Source organism: Simochromis diagramma, unplaced genomic scaffold, assembly GCF_900408965.1.
Source record: "Simochromis diagramma unplaced genomic scaffold, fSimDia1.1 OVJJ01000802.1, whole genome shotgun sequence".
In the NCBI taxonomy this organism is placed as follows: domain Eukaryota; kingdom Metazoa; phylum Chordata; class Actinopteri; order Cichliformes; family Cichlidae; genus Simochromis; species Simochromis diagramma.
This window is the reverse complement of record NW_024387492.1, coordinates 4,646,385-4,657,608: the sequence shown is the minus strand read 5'-3', so window position 1 is coordinate 4,657,608 and position 11,224 is coordinate 4,646,385. Positions and strand designations below refer to the sequence as shown.

Here is an 11,224-nt window from a genome sequence, read left to right as displayed (position 1 = left end):
AAGCTGCCTTGAAGAATCCACAAATATATAAAGTTGGAACTTGCATCGTAGGCCTGTGCTAGGCTTGGTGAGTACACTATATTTGCTTTCTTTTTAAAATAACAAGATTATCATTGTTCATTTAAGATTTGAATGTAATTTTTCTCTGAAGAGCACCAAACAAGACCAACATCAGTTTTGTGGTGAGAGGGAACACATCCTCCGTCTTTGGTATCGCCTCCACAGAGGCTATTTTTCAGAACGCACCAGACTAAGTATCCCATAAATCACAGTGGCTGTGAAAGCACATCTGAGCCCGCCTTATAAATGTAAGGCCAGCTCCCTGCTTGTTTTCCATGCCCTGCAGAATCGGAGAACAAGAAGTGTGATTTGGCTAGCTCGCGGCACTTGCGGACATGCGTGTAATCAGGAAATCAACGTCAACTGTAAGTAGGAGGATCAGCAAACTGCAAGAGAGCAGGTGTTGTGTAAAGTAAAACGAGACATTTATATATCAGCTAAAGTAGACGTCCTGATAACAGCCACACATGAGTGCACATACACGTGGCGAAAGGGTAGCTCTGAGACATTCTGCTCATTCCTGTCACATCAGTGCTGATAACCTGAGGTCTGCTGCATGTGTGCCGAGACTAAACACGCAACACTCGAAGGCCCCGAGTGCAAAAACAATGTTTGGGAGCCATAAACTTCTCAAACTAACAACCAGATCCAGAAGTGGAGCCACATCAGTAGAGATGCACGTTGTGCTCCCTGTGCTGTGCCAGTTAGTATTTCAGTATTGTAATCGAGCCTGAATAAAGCATTAGATCTCTTTATTTTAGCTCTTTAACATCAAATCACAGGAATGTCATGCTTGGAAATCCATCCAGTTTGTATTTCAATGTTCCAGAAATCTGGAACATTGAAATAAAAACTATTGTAAAACTAATATAACTTTTGTACTTTGGCGCTATATATAAATGAAACTGACATGAATTTATTTTCATTGAGCATTTAATCCACTACACAAGGCAGCATCAAGTCTGAGTTAGTTCTTGGTTTAAAATATATGTAATGTGAAAAATCTATTAACAGATTTGTTCTCTGCAGACGTCATTGTAGTTGTCACTCAAAGTAAATTGCATAACTGCATTATTCGGTTGTTGCCATCAAAATGTTGCAGCAGAAACGCACCACGCAATCAATGCCCAGGCTTCTTTGGCCTAATTTTGTTGAGCCTTTCCTGTTCTTAGCTTGCATTGGTCTTCTGCTGCTGTAGCTCGTCTGCTTCAAAGCTCAACGTGCTGTGCATTCAGATATGCTCTTCTCCTTGTATGCAGATGGCAAGAAGTGGTTATTTGAGTTACTGTTAGCTTTCTAACAGCTCAAACACTGTTAATTCCCCTCAGACCTCGACAAGACCTTTCACTCAGAAAACAAATGCTGTATTTTTTTTTTTTTTTTTTTTTTGCCTCATTCTCTGTAAACCCTAGATTTGGTTGTGTGGGAAAATCAAAAAAATATCATCAGTTTTTCAAATACTCACCAGAACCAGTCTGGCATCAGCAACTGACTCATTCACTTTTCTTCCTCATTCTGAAGCAAGGTTTGAACTTCTGTAGATTTTCATTGAACCGCTGACATGACTGAGTGTATTCCTCTGTTGTTATTGATGGCTGCCTAGTAACATAAAAAAAATCTGTTGACACAGCACATGCTGTGATCGGGGACCATTCTTAATTTCGTTGTTCTCGTGACAATGACAATAAAGTTTCTGATTCTGACATGTATTTTTTTATTTTTTTTATTATTATTAAACACAGCATATAAAGCACTGCTTATATGATGCTATGAACTCTGGGTGATTAACTTCAATATTTGTTGTGGTCAGCAGCTGAAACAGCTTTGGGATATCTGAAGAATTTATCATAATTTACAGATGACACTTCACTGACTTTTACTTGCTTTCACAATTAAATAAAATATGCTTGTGTGTTGTGATGTAGGCTGATAAATTGCATAAGATGATTATTATTTTTGTATGTACAATACTATGCAAAAGTTGAGTCCCCCCTCATTTGTTTAGATGTTGCTCCTCAAAAAGGTAATGGATGCAGTGATTTTATTAAAACGTGCAAACATACATGGAAATGAAAAATATAAAACAGAAACGGAGTTTATGCAATTTAGGTGCACCCCGCCTCTAGCCCTGCGACAGCCTACATCAAAATACACAAGCATATTTTATTTAATTATGAAAGCAAAGGATAAGCGAAAGAGAATTAATGGATTTCTAAAAGAAACTAGAAATATTTATAAAATAAATACGAAAGAGCCTAAGGATACAATTTAAAGCTGGTTCTTTATCAAGTTGTTTTTTTATTTTTTATGGTTTAATGATTCACAGGTCAGCGTTAAGTGGTTTAACAAACAACCAAAACTTTCCACTGAAAATGGTCAGGTGCAAGAACTGGACTGAAAAAGCAGCCAGAATGGAGAAAAAAGTTTGGAACAAAATATAAAGAAATGAGAGAAGGTTGGAATATAAATGTATTCGACTGACTTCTGAAACGTTAAGCTCAGGTTTAGACAGTCACGAGGCTTCATTAGGATCATTTCCCCAGGGACTGGTGTGTACGTGAGCGACAGGACGGACTGATTTTACATCACCACTTCCCTTGAATTCTTTTCTGCAACAGTCACCGGTTAATGGTAAGCGTATATAGTATACATTCAGCCATGCTGGCGCGCGCTTTTCATCGCAGCCTTCCTCGCGCAGCGGGACTGTGCTCGTTATAAAAGCTCCAGCCGCTTCTCCGCTCTCCCTTCAACATTTTCATTTCTTTCTGGCCGACTAGAGGATAGCAGGAACTCATTCCCGGCAGCAGCAGCATGCAAACTTTCCTCGGAATCCTGCAGTTTCTGCTGGTTCTTCAGCGGGTACCTGCGCAGGTAACTCCACCACCAATTGGATATTCTCTCTTTTTTTCTTTTCATTTTTCCTTTTAAGGTAAGGGTTTAAGACCCATCACTGCATTACTTATCAAAGTTAAAGCGGGCTAAACATGAGACTGAATCTCTCTGGCTGGAGTTTAGTGAAGTTAAAGAGAATTAACGTTGTCCTTTTTTTCCCGACTTTTCACTTGATTCCACGCGTGACAGCATAAAACAGCTGTACCCCCACAGTGAATGCGCTATCTGCATTCATAGTGGGTTACCAATAATCTGTGTAGACGTAACTATAGCGTCAGATGTGTGTTGCTCATGCACACAGAGATTTAAAGCTACGGGCCCCAGAGCTCAGCTAGAGGCTGTAATGTGGCTGAAACCGCGCTCACAAGCTGTAATTTTGCATGCGATTTGCATGTTTCCTGGCTGTTATGAGGGAGATCGTGACATTTTCTGCGTGATTTTCCCTTGGGTGCTTCTTCTTGGTGTGCAGCTTCATACCCGAGGCCACACAGGCACATTTAGTATCACCCAGCAGGGAGCTAAGCGTACAACGAGTATCGGTTACAGTGATAAGGTGTAGGGTTTGTTGGTTTTTTTAACACACTGCAGAATAGTTTTAGTATCCATTCCCAAAAGCTTCTGAGATATGTGAGTTGAAGAAGACTTTAGAGTCACCTTCAAAAATATTGCATTAGACTAACGAAGATCTCCTTTGTGCTATGCAGACTGCGTGAGACAGAACCACTGGTTAGTACCATTATTATGTATTTCCACTATGGGTCACAGATTTAGTCTGACCGGAGGCCATTTATGAATCTGCCCCCCTTCCTTTCCTCATAAATTACAAACCTAATCAATGCACTGTGTTGTTCACAGCACGTCATGGCTGAATACAGCTGTTGTATGCAGCTGGTCCAACTGGTGGATGCTGCGGCACATTTAACAAGTCTTGGCAGAAGCCAACTCGTTAAATTATGCTCTTTTATATTGCCCGAGCTATAGAAGCAATGTCTGTGTGTGAGATTAGGAAGCCTCCGTTCCCATCCGTGTTCGCAGGGTTATGAGGCCAAGAGAGAAGTTTAAAAAAGAGAAAGAGATCTCTTACATTCAAAAGGCAGAAGAGAGCCAAGATCAACTGTGCACGCCCCAATTTGTGGTTCAAAAAAATCGGGAACTTTGCCAGTCCTGAGTCTGCAGGCCGGGCTGTGAGAACTTCAGAAAATTCATGCTGTGTCACATTTTACTTTTCACTTTTTCAGCATCGCTTTTACTTTGGCTGTGGTTAGTGTGTAACAGTCCCATGAGAGAATGCTCAGCTATTCTCAGCAGCTATTCTTCACTGTTATTCTTTGCATGTTTTCAAGGCTTTTTGACCGCGTGATAATAAACCAATTGAGAAATCAGAAGCACTGCTGTTGTTTGCTGGCTCATTTTACAGCTTTTTTTTCCCCTGCCGATTTTCAGCCGCACAGCAGTGCGCTCCTCACACCATATTGCGTCATCCTTTTTTATTATCTCATCAATGTGCCTGCACTAGTTTTATTTTTACAGCAGAGGGTGCTCCGTAGCTGCAATGAAAACCATTTCCCCCATGCCTGGTTCTGACTAGAGAAAGTCTCCTCAAGTGCTGTGCAATGCTGCAAATATTGATAATGATCTGATACCAAGTAAATACATGGCTAGGACTTTAGGTCACATTATGTAGTTTAAATCTCATACAAACATGCTTTATGTAGTCCTGTGTTGATGGTCTGTTATATCTTACATGTAGCACCATGGTCTTGGAGGAACGGTTTCTCGTTTCATTGTGTACTGTAACTTGACATGATCTGCCATAGACTATTAATCAAACAGATGGGATATTCAACACAACATGGTTGAGACATTTTTCACAGTGCATGTCTCATCCAAGATGTTTTAATTTAACACAATTCAGTGGGCTACATACTGACATTCATAGATAGATAGATAGATAGATAGATAGATGGTATAGGTATTATTATAGGTGTTATCAGTGTCTGTATCGATCTACCAACTTCTAGGCTCCTGGCTATTTGCTGGTCCTGTATTATCTCCAACAATGTTTGGCTCTTTTTTAAAAACAAAAAAACAAAACAAACAAACAAATTGAATTATTTTTATTATTTGCAGATGTCAGATGAAGGGGGTCCCAATACAGGTAAGAGTGATGCCCTTTATCATGGCCCACTGAAAAGGCTCTCCTACCTGCTGCAAATGACTTAAAGATTAAGATCCAACCTCTTATGTAGTAATTCAGTTGTCTGAGGTGATGGCAAAGTGCTCGTGTCAGGTCATGGACCAGCTGGTGTATGTGTACGATGAGTACCCCCAGTCGGTGGAGAACAACTACATACCTCATTGTGTGGTGGTGCGCCGATGCTCTGGTTACTGTTCGGGTGAGGAATTCAAGTGCCTTCCTACCCTCGAACGCAACACCACTCTGCAGGTGAATCAAGTTCTGTTCACATCAATTGTATTTATGTAACACTACAACAACAGTCGCCTCAAAGCACTTTATTGTTAGAAAAAGACCCGACAATATTAGCAAGAAAACCCCAACATTCAGACGACCCCCTGTGAGCAAACAATTGGTGACAGTGGGAGGGAAAAACTCCCTTTTAACAGAAAGAAACCTCTGGCAAACCAGGCTCAGGGAGGGTTAGCCATCTGCTGTGATCAGTTGTGTGACCATGTAGCAGAGAGTCAGAGATTAAAAACAAGTAACGATGATATGCAGAGCAGTGTATAATAGTCGAAAAAGGTGAGTGACAAAGAAAAACTGAATCATGGGAAGCCCCAGCTGATTAGGCCTATTGCAACATAACTAAGGGAGGGTTAAGGATCATCTGATCCAGCCCAAACTATAAGGTTTATCAAAAAGGAAAGTTTTAAGCTTAATATTAAAAATAGAGAGGGTGTTTGTCTCCTGCCTCCAAACTGGTTCTACAGAGTGGCCTGAAAGCTGAAGGCTCTGCGTCCCATTCTACTTTAAATACCCTAGAAACCTTAAGTAAGCCAGCAGTGTGAGAGTGAAGTGTTCTGTTGGGGTTGATATGGTATGATGAGGTCTTCAAGATATGATGGCGCCTGATTATTCAAGACCTTGAGAAAGAGTTTAAATTTGATTCCAGATTTAATGGGAATCCAATGAAGTGAAGCCAGTATTGGAGAAATATTTTCTGTTTAGATTCAGTGTTTACCTTCATGTAGAGTTTCAGCTTCTTCTTTTTTATTTTCTCAGCTGAAGATTTCTTCCCAAGAACAGCCCGTGGAGCTCACATTTCTAGAACATCAGCAGTGTCAATGCAGGTCCTTTACTGAAAACCTCATCTTTCTATTAAACACTAGATCCAAGATTATTAGTTATGCCACAGCTGACTTCTAAATGTGTCTGTGGTTTGTTTCTTCTCTTAGAGACCCTGAGAATCTTCCGTACTATGAAAGATCAGTAATTAAGTCAGTAAGTAACACAGTGAGTAATGAGTGTTTTGTCTATCAGAGTTGAACACATCAATATTTCTGATGTCTTTCTCCTGCAGCAGCAGCAGCAGCAAGTCCACTGAGAGCAGACCTCGGAGGAGGAAACATACCAAGAAATGGCTGTAGAAAGTAAGAGACTGATTGCTCCCCTGTGGCACTCACACACACTTTTCTTTTTAAATGATGTTTGGGCATTTACAGCTACATTCATCAGTGTTTCCTCCCCTTTGCCAGACCACCAAGGGCAGCAAAGCTAAGCAATATCATAATAGTCTGGGTGCTGCTGTGTTGCTCTTCCCTTTGATGACCCTGGATAAATTCAACAAGTACTTCTGATGAGTCTGTGCTTCTGTAAGGTCGCGAAGTATTTGCAATAGTCCAGGGTTACTGATAGTCTGAAGGTTAAGTTTAAAAATCTTTTATCGAAGAGAAAAAAATATCATGCACGAGGAAGCGCCGAGGCTTCTATATCTACATTCTTAGTTACAGCAGGCAGCCGAGCCTCTTCACTATGTTTGCACTAACTCATAGGTTTATTTATTTTTTTTCTGGCATTTGGGGATAACGGTTCCACTCTGACTTTGAAATCGCATCTGACAACATGTTCAAATCTAACCTCTGCGCAGGGGAAGATACATTTTATTTATCAGGATTTCAATAAATCCAAGCAGTTCAGTCCCAGAGCAACAGCAGAGCCATCATTTTACAGACAGATCAGAGACACTACCAGCTCTCTCTCTCTCTAATGTGCTTTTTTTCTTTTATTATTGATTTTTTTTACAAGGGGAATTATTATGTAATGAGCAGTAAATTAATGCACAATTACAACTTTGCCTCAAAGAGTGAAATGGGTACATTGTAACCAACAGCATCAGGTGGCACCTTATGAAGTTGCTCTGCATAATGGCCTCCTCATACATTCAGCTTGATGCTTCAAATTTATAACAGAAAACCTTGGTTACTAATGGCCGGTGTGAGATTTGGAAAGAAGTCTGTGTCTGTACTGCAGGTAAACAAAAGAAACGATGCCACTAAGTAGCTCTCTGCAACTGTTGCACGCAGAAATCGCTCCCATAATAGGCTCGTCTTTTCATCACCTCCTGAAAGGAACTCTTATTATCAAATAAATTCATGCAGTGAAAGATGAAATCCACAGTCTTTTTTTTTTCTTTTTAGGGCAAAATTGCATTGGGTGAAACTAACATAAGAGGTGAGGTGTGCAAATGTAGTCTGAGCAGTCTCCGCTGGGTGAATCACTCGGATGTCTTCCAAAGTCACAGCCTCCTTAGTAAAGGAGAAATTCATTTTGTCACTGTCTGAACTGTGGTAACGCAAGAAGGGAATTTCAATTTAAAAGCCTCAAGAGGATATGAGTTTTTAAACTTGATACTAGCTTCAGCTGAGCACGGTGATCATATCATCAGAGCCAGTAGGATCTGCAGAGACTGAGTTGGGTCTTTTAAATACTGGCTTGAAAATAACTTAGGTTGTTTCGGGGTTTTTTTTTAAGTTTGAAGTTGTGGTTTCCTGGTCTTACCATTACCAAAATTCCCCTACTAAAAACCACCCTTTGGACTTCAGTTTGTCTGCTTGGTGGTGGTCTGCAAGTTTTTCAAACAAAAGCAGCCGAGGAACACGTGTGGTCTCGGTGTTCTGCCTGTTCTGGTCATGATTTGTACGCCGTAACTCAGGCCTGGAGAGCTGCTGTCTCGCAACCCACTGTTTAGTGGTCAGGGGACCACACAGTTGCAGCACAGCTTTAATTTTTTCCATCAGATTCAGAAGGCTGAACTATATTTGCAACTTGAGGGACATAAATATTCTCTTTGATGTCGTCATGTGAACGTTTAGCGAACGTTTGAGTGTTGACTTTGTTTGTCCAGGAGGATGATTTACCTTTAATTTCTAAGAAACTTCACTTTAGACCGTGGCGCTGTCTGACCTCGCAGGCGCTGTCTGACCTCGCAGGCGCTGTCTGACCTCGCAGGCACTGTCGGCTTGTTTTGTAATCAATCGTAAAATATCAGAACTGCCAACTTAGTGGTGATGTGCAGGGCTGAGATTGAATTTAGCACATCAGTGGGTATCATAGCATTCAAATCCCATTTGAAATTTGAGGATTAGTTTGGGATGTGACATTAAAAAAAACACTCAACCTCATAGACATCTAACTATATAGGAGGGAATGGCTCTACATATGCTCAAGTTATCTTGAAAGGGGCAAGCATTGGATGCAGTGTTTGGGTGGTTTCTGCTTTTTAATGTTAACTAAACACCTGTAAAACTTCAGGATTAGTTTTCTTCACAAGTGGACACAAAACAAGGTGAAAACCTTCCATTTTGTCATCTGAGGAAGCTTTTTATACTCTCCAGTCTCATATTGACTTTAGCGTCCAGAGTTTTATAGATGGAGCGGGATTGGACACAAGCAATTCGGAACATCTTTATTTAAAATAGAAATTTAACCCCTTCATTCGTATGTTTCTGTCTTTTAGGTGCCAGTTCCAGACAAGAAGATCACTCTTTGCTGATTTGCACCTGCCCAAAGTAAAATTAACAGTGGTGAATATGGAGTGGTGAACATCACATATCTCCATCCATTCCCATATATTTTATAACTTATATACTGTTTTGTTTTGTTTTGTTTTTGCTGAGTAATCACCAAAGCAACCCTAACCCTGGATGTGTACAGATTCCTTTGGCCATGGCCTCCATTTTTCCGTTTTCATCTATTTATCTTTTCACTTTAAGCTTGCTGCTGTGTTACGTTTTCAAAACAGACACAGTATACAGAACACATACAGAATAGGATCAGAGATAATGGCTGGAATGCTTTGAGCTTTTCAACCAGGTTTAAAGCCTAAATCCATCCCTTAAGTGTTTATTAACTTGTCAGATTAATGGCACGTGGTGTCTTTGTGATTTTTATTCTGCTGTCTGCATTTTTGTGCCATTTGTATATAAAATAATATTTATATATGTATCTATTTTGTTCACAATGACTAAAAATAAAAATAAATATATAAAAAGTGAGAACCCCCCCCCCAGCCAAGTCATTATTATTATTATTATTATTTTAATCCTATATCATGTTTTCATCATGAAAAATGATCTTTTTCTGATCGGAGTTTATCCCAGCTGTGATAGGAGGAAAGGTGGGGAACACTCTGGATAGGTCGCATGTTTATCCCTCTGTGGCGTGGTGTTAACCTCAAACAACAAACCAGAATTTTTTGGGTTATTGCAGTGTCCATTTAATTTAATGACTGAAGGCAACCTATTGTTCAGTAAAATGAGGAGGAGATGAGGGACTGACCTTTGACCTGGTGGCGAAGCACTCTTGTCAGGAACAAAATCCACATTGGATGTGGTGCCAGCTACTGCCAAGACTAATATTATTTTTACACATGTTTAAATTAAAAACTATGAGCATGTACACAAATATATAAAGAAGTATATTTGGTTGTTTGTAAATAGATTTTGATATAATTAGTTTCCTAAAACAGCATTTTTTTAGGGGTTTCTTACCTCAGGGAAACATTACGCACTTAGGCTACGTTCACACTGCAGGTCTTAATGCTCAATTCCAATTTTTTGATCAAATCCGATTTTTTTGTCTGCTCGTTCACACTACAAATAAAATGCGACAGCAAACGCGCTCTAGTGTGAACGCTCAAAGTGGCCCGCATGCGCAAAAGAAGATGTCACACAACGCGCTCTGTTTAGACACAGAGCAAACAATATTGTTTGACTGATGGCCCTTAATATAAAGACTTCGGACTTCACGTTTCCCAATTTTTTGCTTTAAGTTATTTTGTTATTTACATAATAATGTTGACCATTCACACAGCAGTCGCTTTCTGAAACATCGGATATGTATCGGATTCAGGACCACATACAAAAGTGACCCAGATCGGATTTGAAAATATCGGATTTGTGCCGTTCACACTGTCATACCATGATCGGATATGGGTCGCATAGGGTCAAAAAAATCGGATTTGATGCGCTTTTGCCTGCAGTGTGAACGTAGCCTTAGATCACTTTTCTTGGGGCAAAAACTAAAGCAGAGGTTCTGTTGTTATGGAAACTGATTGCTTTAGGCGCCACCCTGTTACAGCATATAATACCCAGGTGATCTTTTGAATCAGGCGTGTTGGAGCAGGAACTGGAGTCCTCATGAGAACCTCTGTGTTAATGTTTCGAGAGCACTGGGTGGTGGTGTGTCTACATAGTCAAACCAACCACTAATATGAACTTATACTAACTTCGGATCAATTCAGTTTTACTTATATAACACCAAATCACAACAGCAGCCACTTCAACATGCTTTATATTGTGAGGTAAAGACCCTACAAAAAATAGAGAGAAAATCCCAAACATCAGATGAATCTTTATGAGCAAGCGCTTGGAGACAGTGGGAAGGAAAAACTCCACTTTAAAAGGAGAACCAGACTCAGGTAGGGGTAACCTGCTGGAGGGGAGGGGAGGGGACGAAAGACACATTCTGGAAGACAGACAGATTTGAATAAATAATGATTAAATGCAGAGTGGTGTATAAACTGCTCTGCACAGAGAGTGAAAAGAGGGGCGTTCCTGTCAGTGCTGTCACTGGGCACAAGAACTGTGATTGGACAGTTAGGGTTATTCTCTCAGTGAGGACAGTGAACTTACCCAGAGTGAGAGCGAATAAAAGTCCCCAGCATCAGGTTTTAGGAACAGTTTTGAGGAACAGATTCAGAAAGTTCCACATAGTATATATAATGTCAGACACAAACAAACACACTGGCCAACA

General features: G+C 40.3%; 1 protein-coding gene across 2 annotated transcripts; it reads left to right on the top strand.

Annotated features, from left to right (window-relative positions):
• The first annotated feature begins 2,444 nt into the window (after positions 1–2,444).
• pgfa (placental growth factor a) lies at positions 2,445–9,204 on the top strand. Of its 2 annotated transcripts, none has more exons than XM_040017627.1 (7): positions 2,445–2,931; positions 5,083–5,110; positions 5,202–5,398; positions 6,194–6,261; positions 6,367–6,400; positions 6,492–6,561; positions 8,928–9,204. In XM_040017627.1, exons 1-6 carry the CDS (start codon positions 2,872–2,874, stop codon positions 6,513–6,515), a joined length of 411 nt encoding a protein of 136 aa, XP_039873561.1. In that variant the 5' UTR covers positions 2,445–2,871; the 3' UTR covers positions 6,516–6,561; positions 8,928–9,204. The 2 variants fall into 2 exon arrangements, with proteins under 2 accessions (XP_039873561.1, XP_039873560.1); XM_040017626.1 differs by having other exon boundaries at positions 6,367–6,412.
• The last annotated feature ends 2,020 nt before the right edge of the window (positions 9,205–11,224 follow it).